At 41.9% G+C, this 17,090-nt stretch overlaps 1 protein-coding gene across 2 annotated transcripts in view; it reads right to left on the bottom strand.

The window, feature by feature from the left end:
- Positions 1-810: 810 nt before the first annotated feature.
- rhoq (ras homolog family member Q) overlaps positions 811-17,090 on the bottom strand; it is a 38,029-nt gene continuing 21,749 nt past the window's right edge. For both annotated transcript variants that reach the window (XM_073482576.1, XM_073482577.1), the window contains 3 exons: positions 9,247-9,411; positions 6,443-6,538; positions 811-3,592 (listed from right to left, as the gene is read on the bottom strand). In XM_073482576.1, coding sequence (XP_073338677.1) covers positions 3,431-3,592; positions 6,443-6,538; positions 9,247-9,411 — 423 coding nt within the window. In that variant the 3' untranslated portion in view covers positions 811-3,430. The remainder of the gene's footprint in view (positions 3,593-6,442; positions 6,539-9,246; positions 9,412-17,090) is intronic.

Genomic DNA, 17,090 nt, shown 5'->3' with positions numbered 1-17,090 from the left:
TTGTGCTTTTGCTCTGGTTTCTGCTTATCCTTTCCAGTTGTAGGCCAGGTGGTAAATTGGTTTTGCCCTCCCAAATATATGTTAGTTTGTCCAGTATGGAGTTGTAATGGTGTATGGTGTCTATTTAATGTGTCGCAAAGCAGGTTCAGCATGCTAACCAGCTAGCCCTAGCCCTTTATGGTCCAAAGATTCTGTTCCAGCAGTGTAAACACAAACACTTCACTCAGTCTGGACTACTAGCTACATGGCAGCTGAACAACTGAACTAAATAGCCAGCAGCAGCTATAGTTAGCAGCACTCTGGTGATATGCTGTGGTCAATTCTTACATATTGCACCTTTAAACTTTGAAACAAGGGCAGAACAATCCCCCAAAACAACAGTGAGTATCAGGAGGTTGAAGAACCTCTCAGATGGGAAACTACACACATGTGAAGCAGTGACAGATATTCTGTGCAAAAAAGTGGTCAGCAAGTGGCGCTCATGCTTCAGAGTTCACCACAACTCATCATTAAACAGACTGAGTCATGGCATAAAGAGTAAAATCATGAAATGTTGCCAACTTAAGAGGTTATAAAGAAAAAGGAAACTTTCTAAACGAAGCTTACATACATGGACATAGAGGATTTGTGTGTATTCATTCAAACATACCTCACAGTTTGATTCTGTTGACCTGATTATCAAGTCAGCCCAGTGACGTCTGACCCATAATGCACATGAGTGCCCTTTGTTCCAGGAATAAACGCGGCAAAAGTTAATTTCACAAATGCGTTTCAAAGCACATCTCCCCAAGTTAAACCCTCCAAGCCGGCTTATTAACACAGTAAACACATTTATTGAGAAGAGAGGAGCATCAATGGGAGAATGCATTGGTGGCTGCGGCACTTAGGTCCTGGATCCTGAGGGTGGACCTTCACACAACGTAAGCAAGCAAAACTGTCTGAGAGAGAAGGCCGCTCACCCTGCGATCCACCCTGCTGCTCAAAAACAAACACACTTTATACAACGCAGGCTGGGACAGAGAGGAGGAGCACCATTTACATTAAAGCTTTAATCAATCATCATATCTGACTCTGGACAGAAAATGAACTGTAGTCATTTAGCAAGAGTTGGCACCTTTGATTAATATATTTAAAATAACCAATAACAAATGCATAAAAACAAAAAGATATTGGATGTTTGGCTTGCAAGAAAAGTTCAGTCACAATCTCAAGTTACTACCCACAGTATTACAGACATGTAGGCTTCAAACCTTTGTTGCATACAGTTGTTTTGGTGGCTCATAAGTATTTAAACTATTCTCTAAATACTGGTAAACTTCACGTTATCTCAATTTCTGTTTGAAGTGTTGCAGAAGGTGACTTTGTTACATGGATCAGTGAATTCTTATGGGATAACCTGTTTTTACAGTGTTGCTAACAGGATGAGTACATTGTTTGAGATTAAACTATAATGCTGTTTCCATACATTATATATAACCCTTCACAGCTGTCTGGTGAAGACCTCATCACATCGAATACGGTAATTTTTTATAGTTTTAAACTGTATTCAAGGGTTGAATCATACTTGGTTGCACCAGCTATTCATAAATCCATCACTTGGTTTGTGCATAAAGTATTTTCTAAGTTCATAGAGACCACTAGTTGCAAAGGAGGGATTAACTAAAGCAGGTTGCACCAACTAGCTAGCAGTCTGAAGACTTTAGAGTAAATCAGATGCTCTGTACAAAGTCACTCTAGCATGACGGGCTGTAAAATTACTGCCAAAAATAAGTTTTAGATATATTAAACGGGCTCTTTGTAACAATTTGTAGCATTTTACATGTATTAATCATGTTTTTATTGGCCGTATGTGAGCGGATTGTTACGTGACGTGGAAGATGAGACCTCCGTCTCTCAGTTGCTAAAAAACAATGTTATTTAGCTGGCCAGTTCACTATTAGCATTAACATTTTGTAATTCAAATCTTGTGTGCTTTTTGTTTGCAAAACTATTAAACATAGTTTATTAGCATAATAGCTTTGCTATCTTAGCTAACATTGTTTTCGTGAGTTGGTTCACTTTTAGCTAACGGTATAGCTACAACAGCTACGTCTGGCAGATGTGTAGCTGTTTATTAATCTCAACAAGAGAACGAGCGTAATGCTGCTGCAGCCAAGTTTGAACTCATGAACAGCTGGTGCAAATGACAGCCATTCACTATGATTGTGCTCGGGAAAATGGTGTGCTATGCTCATACTTGTGCCTGATGGGACAGTGTGCATCTTCTGTGCTTTAATCAGCCTTTTCTGGGAGAGGGACAGCGTTTAAAAGCAGAGGAATGTGCTTTGTTGTGCTGGGAAATGAAGTGGCGCTGTGTGTGCTTCATGTTGTGCATTAGACAGTACATTATACAGTATTGGGTCACCTTAGCCACCTGAATTTGATGAAAGTGTGCATATGATTCTTTGGATGTAGGATATGAATCAGAGATTCATTTCTAAAATGAGATCCCTCTTCTTCTCTCTTCTAAACCTTAAAGGCGATAAAAGGATAACACATTATTGCAGGATAACAAAATCAAAAGGAAAAAAGTAAGCTATCAGTTGACAAAATAATATTTTTGCGCAGACTAGATCATCTCTCTTTTAGAGATATAGAATGATAAACTCTGGATAATATATATTTTTTAAATGGATAATAGACCTCTTCAGTTCCTGATGAAGACCTCCACCCCGGTCCTAACTTACAGTATGTTTTGGCATGCCACACTATAAAATAATGGGGTTTTCATAAGGCAAAAACAAGACTCTAAAACTTTAAAATTATACAGTCCCAGGTCCAAAATGTGTTGAATGAACAGCATTTCACTTCTCACAGCAGATCCTCAACTGACAAATAATTGTAGACAGACTTGGTGGGCCAACAGAGTCTTTGTAGCACAGGTTTTTAAATGAAAAAACTGTATCCTGGCCACTGTCACAGTGTAAGTCAGCCTCTCATTATTTATCAGCTGCAGGCTCTCTCTCCTGATTTGGGCATCTGCTCTTACATTGAGAGATTCACAAATCAATAATCAAGCTCTCTAAACCATAGAAGTATTATGAATTCTTTAAAATGTATCATTTCTCTGAAAACTGTAATGTCATTTTTTTTCTGTATGACAGCTTACAACAATTTTGTACAGGAAACATGATTAAAAATGGTTATAAAAGAAGGTACTTTCGAGGCAAAAGGTCTTTTGAAGAAGAGACTGACTTGGGTTTTGTGCTCCTTTGGTAGTAAACTGATCCTCAACTCGTGTTGGACAGCAGGAGAGAGTTATGGCCTTTCAAGAGCCCTGCAGCTTAAAAGTAGCTCTTGTTTTGTCCTTTTCAGTCCTCTCTTCTTGTCTTTTGCCTTCAGTCCAGGTTTGGTTTATGGTTGGTTGCTGAATGATCTGCGGGTTTATGTATCACGTGATCAGACAGCAGTTGATGCAGCGGGGTCCCAGTCTTCTCTTCAGAGCGCCTTTCTTTTTCTTGGGAGCCAAGATTGCGATGATGGCTTCGTCGAACACCGTCTTCAGGCCCTTCTGGGTCAAAGCTGAACATTCCACATAGCAACATGCACCAATCTGATGAGAAGAAAAGAAAGGAGGGACCATCAGACGATGTAATCTGTTATTTTAATCAACGTGTGATTTATCTAGTCGCCTGTCGCTATAACTCGCAGGAAAACGCAGGAAACATCAGATGATATGTCAGAAAGTGAGAAAGTCGGTGGAGAAAACTGTAATACATTACGTCATGTCATTTCATCAGCAATGGTGGTTGTTTAACAATGAAGACAAGAACTCCCATGATCCTACACTACCTCAAGATTTCACCAATTGCTGTCTTACCAACACTACCTGGCTAATTGTAGCAACTGTAGCCATTTTATTTCAGATGACCCACGTGAGCATGGTTTCCATGGGAGCGCTGTCGTCAAGGCTTTCCTCACATGGAGAGGTATTTAAAGTTTGCTGGAAAAACAATGCATGCGTCCCTGCCAAGAAATAGCCTGTAACCCCGTTAACAGTCAAAATGACTTTAAATGATATATACAAAGCTTGTTGAGATGACATTGTGACATCAGATTCACAGCATACAGCAATCTTCTTCTCCACCACTGAGGAAATGCAACAAAAGAAGCTCAGGCTCAGGCAGCACAACTGCCAGCTTCTGAGTGTGTCTGTAACCTAATGCCATGACTGTATATGGACAGCAGTGTAATAATATATTATTTGCTTTGGCTGTGGCTGATATTATGGGGTAACTTTAGCTGATAATGGTGAGCAGTGAGCAGAGCTAATACAGGGGCGGTCACTGTTTTTACAGAGCCGTTTCAACCACAGAAAAATGTGCCGCTGTTAACATGTTGTACTTAACTTAACCGCTTGTGAGGCTGCTCAATGATGCCTACAGCCTGTAGCCCCTTCAGGCATGCACCTCATTTTACATGATAAGGTCATGTGATGGCAAACGTGTTGACAATTTTACATGGTGATCTCATGTCTAAACTAACTGCCTGTCATAACCATAACCGTCATGTCATAGCTACGAAGCCATAATGAACATCTCCATGACGGACACTTTCTGTACATCTGAATGACATGGTCTTTGGCTAACTGGCAGCTAAAAATACCTTCAGTGCTGCTGCTGTGTAGGAACTGACTTTCTGTGCGGACCAGCTCCACTGTCTCTGTAGGAATAGGATCTAATTGGTTGTAGTTTTAATTGATTAGACCGATTACCATCATAGCCTGGACGCCCTCATTGATAACATTTCTTTTCTTTAACAGGGGAATACAAACCATCTTTAATACAATGTCCTCCAACATGAATATCTAGACTCAACAATGTTATATCTTTCGCCTCCCTCATGTCTCTAACCCAGTAATGTCACATTTCAGCCCCAGTTGTCCCTGTCATATATTCTCCTTACATTCAAGTCACAGAACCAAGCATCAAGGTCTTCTAACGCTTAAAGATAAATGACATTTTTTAAAACCTGTTTCCGAAAATTGTTTTGTTGTTGGATTCCTAATCCAAACAAAGATGGTGGCTGGACATGTCAAATGTTCTCACTCCATTTGTACTGACATAAACCGAAATGAAAATGTGTCACTGTAATATTTGTCTATTTTGATGTCACCTTCTATTATTTCAGATATTTCCACCTGCACGAATAATAAATATATGAGCCCAACTTGAGAGCATTTAAAAAATAGATTAAAATTTGGGGGAAAATGTGACTTTGAGCTACCGACAGCAGTAGTTTAGCTTAGCTTAGCATAAGACTGGAAATGGGGGCCGGGAGCAATGACTTCCTGAACGAGAATTAGTCTGGCACTATTTTACACTTCACACAATCATGAGCTTTGCAGGTGCTTCAGCCTTTGTGCTAAGCTGAGCTAACTGCTTGTTCGCAGATATTTTTGATAGTTTTTCATCTGACTCAGCAACAAAGTACGACACCATTCTTTTAAAATTGTTTTATTCGTGCATTCTTTCATCCAGATTGTTAGAAGTGTTTGAGGGTTCAGCACATACTGTCAGAACAGTGCGAGTGTTATCACATGACCTGAGTTTTCTCAAATATCGACAGGTATTCATTCTTCATAAAAACAGATGCTTAGATCTGTGACTCAAATCTAACGGTAATAAATTAAAGGCACAAACTGGAGCTAGTCACATTTCAAGAATCAAATGTAGCAAATCTATAAAGACCCTGTTCTATCCTATGCAAGCCCATGGGGGAGTTGACTATGGGGGAATGATAATGTAATCTTGAAAACGAAAATGTATCCACGATAGCATTATATATTTTTTAAGATGAAATGCAACAACCAGATGCAGTTTGTCTAATCATGACTTGGAAGACAGGTCATCTGCAACAATAACAGAGTTATACGTAATAATGTCCGAGGTAAAATACTGCTGACGGTGGAGGAAATAGCTGTAATTTAAGTGATTTTCAAAAATCTTGAAATTATCATCACACTCCCTTGTGGCCTCAGAAAACTTCATGACTCCCACGTGCTATTTAAATTCTACCTTATGTTGCCAAAAATGCATGGATGTCAACTTTCAAATGAGCCAAGATTGGAATTTTTGACCAATTTGACTTTTATTCTTGGTTTCTGCCTGACAGGAGCGATTAATCACAAGACCACATTTGGTATCTACTTCCTACACCCTTGAACTCCTCTGGACATTCATGCTGACCCAGAATGTATTCTTGGATTCATTTCGAGGCAAAGAATGTACAGAGGTCTGAATCCAGGCGTTTCACTGAAGAAATTAAATTCCTACAGAGACATTCCTGGGTCAGATCAACACACAGGAATCTAACTGGACCCGACAGCTAACTTCTACAACAGGGAAAGTGAACTTTCTTTCACCGTATACTTCACTTGTGCACATACAACAAACACACAAACCTCCTTCGCGAGTTTCTGTCCCTGCTCAGTGGCGATGGGCTTCTCCTTCATGTCATTCAGTTTGGCAATAGTCTTGGGGTCATCACGAAGGTCAATCTGAAAGAGATAAGGGACACTTCCTCTCAGCTAAATCAACAATAATATTACTGTTATAGTATGGATATTAATATTAATGGTTGTTAAAAGTTTCTTATCGACTTGTCTGATTTGTTAACATCAAGTCAGGTGTTACTACACATACAGTATCTCCGTGCTTCTAAACATAGCTACGAGAGCTCAAGTGTATATAACTGTTTTCTCATTTTGAAACAAGGCCCCGTTGGCCCACACTTCCTGCTCTTGTGCAAAGCGATTTCACAGCCAGCCACAAGGTTCCTCACTCTTTATATATTCATTGCAATGCTCAGCACACACACAACTCATCCCCAGCTCGGTAATAACCAATTACGATAAATGCATCCACCTGCACAATCTCTCTGGGAGCAATCTTCATTAACCCTTTTCCTGATTGGTGTGATTTGTAGCTACGTGGCTCACTGTTATGAAGCTCGTGCGTACATATCAGCATCCAGCCGACGAGCAGCCAGTGAGTTATGACAGGAACTGATAAAAGGGCAGCAAACATCAGCTGACACGAGATAAATCAGACACCCACTCCATCCTCCTCATCACCGCTGGGCCCTGGCTGCACTGGCATTTGGTTGCCAGGGAACACAGACCAAAAATCACCCACAAGATAGCGCATGTGGTATTGGCAGAGGGTTTTAAGGCTTAAGAAATAAGCTAATAGTCAGGATTAGTGTCATCTCTTAACATCCAGATGAGTTTAGTGATGCCTCTATTGAAGATAACAAGACATTGGCTGAGCTTTTGCAATCCTTGCGTAAGCTAATTGCTGGTTTAAGATTTTCTGATTCATGGATGAACTTTAGTGCAGGGAGGGGCTGCAGCACCAGCACAGACCTTTTAACCCCAAACGTACCAGATCAGCCTGAAGTCCCAAGATTCGTTTTTACTGGATGATCCACATGCTTTGTTTGAATAAATCAACTCTTTTTTTTTTTGCAAAGGCTGAGATTCAAGGCTGAAATAAACATGACTATGTGTAATTTGGAAAGAAGAAAATTATCACTAGACTCTGTCGTACCAATCGGCTCTGCGAAACATTTTAGCATCTGTCAGCTCTTGGTTTCATGGCTCAGAACTTTACCATTGTGGTTCAGTCTCACCGCTCTTATCAACCTTGTTTCCAACCGCAGCAGGCAGCTGGTTTCAATGAAAGAATCTGCTGAACCATCTATATGTTACTTGGGCAACACGCAACAACAGACAGACACAGTAAGCCTCCAGCTGGTGAACATAGCTGAAGCCAAAGCAGAACCAAATAGAAAGTTGACATGAAATATGACTGCAAATGACTGCTGATGTTTCTCCATTTCTGCTGTATGTGTAAATAGATAACTGTTTGCTTACACACTACCCAAAATAACTTGTAAGATGCTAACAGGGCTGGGTGATGTGGCCTTAAAGTAGTATTGTGAAATGTTTAGGCGATATTGCGATACAGGATATATATCTCAATATTTTGAAATATCCTAAAAAGCACAAATACTAGGGCAAGCGACAGAATCAAATATGATATTTTTGACCGAATACCTCGATATCGATATTGCAGCAATATTGTAGGGATCCATCCTTAGTAGCCAAAAAATCAATTAATGTTAATTAATTAAATTACTGCAGCTTCCAACTTCCTCCAACTGTGGACTTTTACCAGGCTGATTTTTAAGACCAGGTCCTACATTTTTTTTTTTTTTTAGGCTTTTGTTTCAGTTTTCTTATTTTTTTGTTGGGTTTTTTTGATGAAAGAATAAAACCAAACTAAATCCCAGGAGTGGGACAGTTGTTTGGCTTTTTCATTGCTGTTTACTGTCCACTGGTCCTATCTATTGCCACCTTGAATCAGTGGTGGTACACAGTGCTTTTAGATGTGACAGTTGTGGCTCCCTCCCAGTTCACAATGTTGTTCTCTGTCTTGAGTTTTGGGATTAAAGAACACAGTTTCTGGTGCAGGAACATACTGTATGCTTGAGAAAATCTCATCTCTCTCGCAACACTCATCTTCTCTGTGCTCTCCAATGTATATTGTATTATAAGACAGATGTGGGAATCAATGTCAGTTTTGTCTTGCAGGATCAACAGCTGGTGCAGTTTCATTGGATTCTTGCGTGTGATTCATCATGACCTGTATGATGAACTCAACAAACCTCAGCATTGGGTGAGTCAGCTTTGCTATGCTCTGCCTTATTCTAAAGATTTGTTTTGTGTATGGCTTTTGTAGGATATTGACAATGCTTGAGCGCACGTCTGGGCATCTGAGCCTCAGTATCTGTGATTATGCTGCCTCTATCAAATGCCATCAGGACTTCTGTAAGTTTGTGATGTCACAACTGTACAGACACCGCCTTCAGCTATGCCCCCAACACGGCTGTGGTTTGAAAAACATCAACAGAGGCTTTTCGAAAAGGGTGGCCTTAAAGAGAAAAGCACTAAAATGGAGCATTCAGACAGATGATACTTTTTTTTAAAACTACTGTATGTAAACATTTTTAGTTGAACCTGTTCTTTAACCATCTGGATCCAAATTCAGGCTCAAACTGTGCATTTTCATGTTATATCAACATGTTGCAAATGGCGAACAACAGCAGAGGCACAGATGTAACAGTTATTATTATTAAGTATAAGCAGGAATTTGGAACTGAGCGAGAAGACCTGTGGTGTGACCAGTGGGTTAGAGCACTTACCTGGGTGCCAATGAGCAGGTAGGGGACACTGGGTGCATACTCCTGCAGCTCCGGCACCCATTCTTCACGCACATTCTGGAAACTGGCAGGGTTTACCACCGAGAAGCAGATGAGGAAGACATCGGTCATAGGGTAGGACAACGGCCTGAGGCGGTCGTAGTCCTCCTGGAAGAAGACGGGACAGTATCGGTTAACGTTCGGGGTCAGGGGAGGATAAGAGGTCAGCATGGCGCGGGATAAAGGGACCAAGGAGCAGAGATGATTAATTTCCCTTTCTTAACATCTGAGAAATTAAAGTCATGAATTATTAAAGCGTGTAAAAAATGAGCTGATGCAGACAGAGTTTTACTCCTCACTGAATCCAGGAGAGCTAAGCTCTCTAAGCATGGTGCTCAGCTCGCTACTTGGCTGTTTTATACAAAAGATATTGAGTATCAAGAGTTTTAAGGGGGAAGAAATGTGAAGAAGATGACCTTCAGATGAGAGTTGTTCTTTTTTGCCCTCCCTTTCTGACAGAGACAATTAAGGATCATTTTACATTTGCTGTCCTTCGACGCGAGCTGAGCTCAAGGCATCGCCACAAGACACTGAACACCAGACACACTGCCATCTCACATATTTGTGTGGTGTAAATGGCTAATTCACAGACGCAAGACTGTCCTTTGTGAGCCAGATCAAGCGCTCGCTTGTCCCCTCCAAAGATAAACCCTTTTGACAGAGTGTCCGACTTGCACACATATGAATATTCATGACTCATCTCACTTCTTCTGATGGCACACATTGGGATGGTTTTCTGCTGCGAGCTTAAAGACACAGGCGATCAATGGATCTCCAGTAATTAGATATGACTCAACCAGACCAACTTGGACCCAGTGAATCAATCTCACTCACTTTTTCGGGAAATCTATTGTCCACATCACTGAAATCAAAGCTTGTTGGATGCAGCGTCCCACTGTGCCAGGGACAGTCGCACTGGGACAACCGAGCGCTGGCACGACAGTTTTTCATTCTGATGCCTTCAGCAAGTCTCATTCTCTGCCAAACACGCACGGCACAGTCCGATACAATCACACTGCTACCCCTCTCCAACAAATGCATCAAGGGAAATGGTTATGCAAATGAGGTGAATGTCAGAGGATTCTCCAAACAGCAGTAGATCAGCGAGGCAAGTGTGTCATCTTTGTTGCCTGTGTAATGAATCTGAGATATACTGACTTTATATTAGATTGGAACAGATGATGAAAACAGCATACACATCGTCACGCTCGTGCTCGTATTGTAGATGACTCAACTGCACTTTCACTGGAGTGGGTCGAATGGATATAAATCAGAAAATTATGATTTGTTCATTCTCTGACTGCCAAATGAGTCGAGTATTTCACAGGTTTTCACAGACCTGCCCCGTGCAGGAAATTCAAATCATTTTTAGTGGCTGTTTTGAGCTTCTTACAGGGCCGGTGACTGTCGCACGGGATGATTGACTGTTTTGACAATCACAGTCTTTTTAAGTAACTTAGCTGTGACTGACAGCTTACCTGACACTTTGCTGATGTGATAAATCAGCTATGAATGCAAACCATCTGGCGCTCCATGCAAGCTGAGACAAAATGATAAGCATGCTTCACTAACACTACGAGACATGACAGATTTTCAGCTGCATCGTTTGAAATATGAAGACTGAAATGGATAATTGTTACATTATGGGTACTGCTGCAAATCGGTGAGTAGAACTTCTTTGTGGAAATGTGGATTTTTACCTCATTTTTATATCGGTGTAAGAGTACCATGACTTGTCAGCATTAATCTCAAAGCAATGGGCAAAAACAGACCTGCTTATGTTGCTATTCTACAAAAATTCTACACAAATTTGGTACCTAGACATTCATGTTCCCCTCAGGATGACTTACAACAACTTTAGTCATCCCTTAGCTTTTCCTCTGGCGCCCTCATTGTGTCCAGTACTTTGGTTTATGACCAAAGTCCTGCAAAACTAATGACATTGCCATCAGCCTCAGCTGTACTTTGTATTTAGTGCTGCTTAAAGGGGCTCTGTTGAACTTCTGTGTTGGGCTGGAAGCTAGTGGTTTATGTTGGCGGACTCTGTTTCTTAACTATCATCAGCTACTGTTGTTTTCTGTTAGCAGGGCGGAGAGAGTCACGGAGAAACAGAACTGAACGAATCATCCACAGGCATTAATCCACAGTGATTAATGCGTGTAAATTGTAACAAATTGTTACGAAGCACCCCTTTAACTAATGTTAGCATGCTAACACACTACTGCTAAGTCAGTGAACATGGCAGACATTCTTACCTTTTACTTTTTTCATACACATCAGCATGTTAGCATTGTTCTTGTGAGCATTTTAGCATGCTGACATTAGCATTTAGCTTAAAACACCACCGTGCCTAGGCCTATAGCCTCACAGATACACGAGATACTGGATGGCTGTAGGCTCTTTTTCTGTCTAGTTGAAAATTTTAAGTAAGAAAAAAAGCTTTACTCCATAGTTATATATTTTTTTGGTCAAACTAGTGTTTCAAAAATGAAACTTTCACAGTCATAAGTTTTTTTAGATAAAATAACTGAAAAGGACTGTTTATTTTAGGCTAATTACGTTTTTTTTCCCATAATGGTTTGATAAAACCAGAAATACTAAAGGGTGGTGAGTATGAACAGTGTAGCAAAATCTGTAACCATCAACAAATGTATATTGTTGGTACTTTGTTTAATAACACAGAGCCGACTCCGATCTGACAATAACATTATCTGGCTCATATTACTTTCTTTGGAAGAACATGTTACTGCACATATTGCTCATACATTCACATTCTGTGCTTTCCTCGGCCCCCACAGATCCACTATATCTGTCACATGGGATCAAGTACACACTGTGTGTTTATGTGTCTCCCTGTGCTCGTGACCTTTACTTGCACAAGTGAATCCTGCGATCCCCCGGTGAGCCACAGACATAAAGGAACACAGTGTAAGCGACTCAGCAGTTTACTGTAAACAGGCCCCGAGCTTCTCTGAGACCCATCTCTGCCTCTCGCACTGTTTCCTCAGTACACCCCTGACACATTACCAAAGACAGTATGCCCGCTAGCCTCTCACAGTGTGTAAAGCCAGACACAGACGGAGTGTACACTCCCACGTAGCTCCATCTTAAGTTTGATCAGCGCTCGGTGCAGAATTGTTTACACTCATGATGCTGTTAAGGTGCTTCGGATGAAAGTTTCCAGCAGAAGTATGTCATACAGTTTTATTAGTTCAGTTCAACAGTTCATGAGTACATGAGACGTTGCATAACAGTCTTTCCGAGGTAGTCAGGAGTGTACAGTAAATATTATGATCAGTGGAAAGGGAGGGAAGGAAGACAGCCTGTCTTAGACAGGCTTCGAGTGTGTGATCTATTAACACCAACTTCTCTCCATACATGTCCATACATTCCCATCAGGGCAAGACTCGACGTCTTCATTTGGCCCGAGTGTGAGCTTCGCCGTGTGACTCTGCTCTGTCGACTCAGTGACATATGAGTGCTATGATATCAGTGAGTCATTCCTCATCCACCCCCCCACCCCCATCTTCTGCTGCTCGCTCTTCTCTTTCTGCTTTTCTACTCCTATCACCTCCTTGGGGGCTCTATAAACTGGCTGTGTCAACAGAGTCAGAGATGCCTGCTCTAACATGGCCGCCGGGTGGGAACACAAGCCCAGACATAGACGCTTCTATTCACAAAGTTCTGTCTGTGATCCGCAAATCTGCTCATTTTGCAGAGCGGGATTTAACCCCCGGAATCAAAAAGCTATTTATGCACGTTTCTCTTTTACTGGTCCTTTAATGATGATTAATGATTGTTAATCATAGCTCGAGCGCTGATGCAAAAAATCAGACAGTTTAATGTTGCATTCAATGGCAGTTAATGGCAGGGCCACGTAAACTGTGCAGGGTACAACATGAATTAAAACATTCGTAAGAGGGATCTCTTTTTATACACATCCTTTTAACACTCACCTCTTTTTCCTAAAATGTTACTAAATTTGTGGTGTTAAAATGATAAATTGACTGATTGACTTTTAGTTATAAATGGTTTGATTACTGTCCATGGTTAGTACTACTCAGCCTGTGAAAACAGCTGTATGTCTTCTGTGACTCTAGAGGAGCTGTCAAGTCCCTTACGATGTCCCTAGAGGTTATTTCAGCTTCAGCTGGCAGCTCAGCTGACAATGAATTGATCTGAAAAACAAGTATTACATGTATTCTGTATAGAGCTCCACTGTTGTCCACAAACTATTAAAAGCACATCAATGAGCCACACCTTGGACTGGCCAACATGCCTCTTCATTGCCATCATGAACACACACTAGTTTATTTTTACTCAACTGCACATACACCATCCTGGGTCCAGAAATACTCATTAGAGGACCAAATGTGTATGAAACAGCAACTGAAAATAGTCCCCAACAGATGCCCTTTTACTCCTATTTGAGTAATGTTTGTTTTCGGTTCCACTAGGAACCAATGCACTCAGGGCTCAGCAGCACAGGGCAATGAAGTCGGACAGTATTTACAGATGGAGAAACTAATTGTTTTTCAGCCCTTTCCACAGGGTTTGTTTACAAGAAGAGAATTATCTTAAGCTTGTGTTGTGGCGTCGTTGTATTATAGGTAATATAGGTTTATAACACTGTTAGACTCCATTACGGACAGTTTAAAAGCAAATTATCAAAATCGATACAGCAGTACCAGAGATATCGCCTTTTTTATTCCCCACATTCTTCTCACTTTTCAAAAACTGCCACGTACAATACCCACAATGCAACTTAGCACCCCAGTGACATCACCGGAGGCAGTTTATCAGATTACATGCAGCTTCCTCTGGAGCCACAAAAGGCTTCATACTACTTTATTCACATATGCGGTAGTACTCACCAAGACATGTAAACACACTTGAATGTGTTAAACTGGTGGAGTTACCCTTTGCCCAACAGTATGGATACTCTAAGTGAATAAGTTGAAAGTGTGAGCTGAGGCGTGTCTATAGTATTCCTGCTGAGTGGTGACAGGCTCCCAGCTGCGTTAAATCGTTTCCAGTCTCCCCCCTCCACCCGTCACCCCCATCCCCACCTGCCACCCTCCCGCTCCTGCTGGGACGTCTGTGGGTCACTGGGCCACTTTGGGCTTGCTGAGTCAAAAAGGACTCATCAGACTGTACCAAACAGTAAGGACAGCAGGGGTCATAATGGGTGAAGTGAGGTGGTAAAAGTGATTACAGGATGTGCAGTTGACTGTAAAAGCATCTGACGGGCTGGGCAAATGAATAGTCTAGCAACAAAATGGGGGTTAATAGGGCAGCAGGACACGGATCCCACAGGGTCTCAGCACCCGAGTTCCTCTCCCTAAAGCGTTTCCATGGGTAACAGCACTTAGCGTCCACTTCCTGTTTCCTCCTGCTCCTCCTCAGGCAGGGATGCTAGATTTCCTTGAGTGCAGAAGCAGCAGCAGGAGATTGAATGAATAAGTAAAGACTTTCCCCTCTGTTCTCCTCGTCACATTCAGCAAAACAGACTTCGCAGACCTTCCATATGGAATAATTCAATAGGCCGCAACTGGGGGAGCGGCGTGGCAGCGCGCAGACAATAGCAGGCAGGGAAGCGGTATCAACAGCAGACAGAGCTCAGTGCTGAGCCGTGATTATGAGGCACTGACATGTCACACCGACGTGACAGCATGGAGTCACATCCGATGAGGGCACGACAGCGGCTTGTATCTTCAATGCTGGATACCCTGGTAGACAGGGAAGCATTGTGGGAGCCAGCCACGCCGGGAATATAAATATCACAGGGATCTTGAAGCTAATCGAACATGTGTAGCACAGGCCAGAGGTGGAGATGATGAAGTTTTAAATTAAAGAGTGAGTCAGAGAAAAGGGCAAAGAAAATGAAACTGAGAGGACTGACTTTATCCACTTTCTGAGCAATTCCTCCCCCCTTCCTCACGATTTGCCCCCCCTCCCATCTGTCTCTCCTTCTTCCTCTTTCTGTCTTCCTTTCACTCTCTCGTTCCCTCTTTCTTCGGGGCGCCGGGTCTTTGATCAGATGCTGAAGCTATAAACATTACCAGCTGGCCTTGTGCTCCACATAAAGAGGTCAGCGGAGTCGGGGGCGGTGGGCGCGTTTTGAAGAGCAGTAACTCTACTCTCGGTGGCCGGCAGCAACCCACGGCAGACATCTGGGAGAACTTCTCCATTTCAGAGACGCTCTGAATCAGCTAAAAACAAACCCTCCTCTGACACACACACACACACACATCCTATCAAACACGCCAGAATAGACAATAAGGTTGTGTTCCTCTTTTTACTACCAAGTAGTAACACTTCTACCATCTGCTTTCTCGAGGAGAAAATATAACGCAGCCACAGGTAGCTGCTGGCTGGGAAGTACGAGGGAAGGCGGCTGTGATTTGCTATTCCTGGACTTGTGTGCATTTAGCATTCATGAATGAAGAGAACTGAGACACGGCTGAATATCCCCCAGCTGACCTTTCAGTGTTTTTGTCTTTCCGATGAGCATATCGCATTTCAGACTCTGACTCATTGTGACTTCACAAGGTTAAATTGGGCCCAGAGGAAAGCGTTAACTATTCAACATTTGACGTGTACAGTTTTAGGTTGCTGGGAAGACAGGAGGTTAAAGGTCCGGAGGCAGCGAATGGGTGCACCGCTGTTGGCTCAGCTCAGAGTCCAAACACTTAAAGGTGCTCTGGGGAGTTTCTTGTAAACAAACAAACCTGTGTTTATATTCAGTGCTTCTCACCTAAGCACAGTGTGTATGTATGGCTGCCAGTACTGTGCGCCGCTGCCAAATGTCGATCAGCAGAACAGCCCAGAAGCCGAGCTGATGCACAATGCAAACAAATCACAGTCCACTCGTCAAAACATTGCTTCGAGTGGTCAAAAATGTGTACTGTGTAATGTGTGCTCAACATTAAAATACCAAAAGTACTACCCCGCCAATCTACAGTTACAATAACGATTATTTGTTTTGTCAATTAAAGAAAAAAATTCACCCAAAAATGAAAATCCAGTCATTATCTATACACCCCTATGCCGATGGAAAGGCAGGTGAAGTTTTGTAATTCACAAAACACTTCTGGAGCTTCGAAGCAAAATAGCATTCTACTAAACAGCTGAAGTAGATGGGCACTTGTTTTAAAACTGTCCAAAACAACCGAAAAACAGCATAAAAAGGCTCTTTACAGCTCGTCCGGCCTCTGGAAGCCCCAAGATATCAAAGTCATTGAAAAAACTATATCTACACCCTTGATGCGTGGTCGAGCTCGTTAGCTAACACTTGTAGCTTTGTGGCTACAGTGAAGATTTCAGCTTTAAAAGGGGTGTTGATGACATTTTTCAAATCAGTTTGGGAGATGCCGTAGAAGGTTTAGGGAGCCATTTTATGTTTTTTTATCACTTGTTTTGTCCCATATATGTCAGTTGTTCAGGAGGATGCTGCTACGCTGTTTCGCCGTTAAGCTCCAGAAATATTTTGTGGACTACGAAACTTCACTCGACTGTCCATCGGCATGGAGGTGAGTAGATAATGACTGAAGTTTCTTTTTCGGATGAACTGTTCCTTTAATCTCTAATCAACATTTTTCAAAAGCTTATCGATTCCAAAAATTGATGAGTGGGTTGACTAATCGATTACTTGACTAAACATTTCTGCTCTAGCCCTAAAACTTTAGTCTGGAGGTCCTGGTGGCAAAGAAACTCAGGGCTTCTGCCGTATCGTGTGCTGACACCCTAAATGACTCTGTCTGTGTCTGCCGTGTGTGTTCACATGG

The sequence above is a fragment of the Pagrus major genome, chromosome 15 (assembly GCF_040436345.1).
Source record: "Pagrus major chromosome 15, Pma_NU_1.0".
Lineage (NCBI taxonomy): Eukaryota > Metazoa > Chordata > Actinopteri > Spariformes > Sparidae > Pagrus > Pagrus major.
This window is presented reverse-complemented; position numbering and strand designations above follow the sequence as displayed.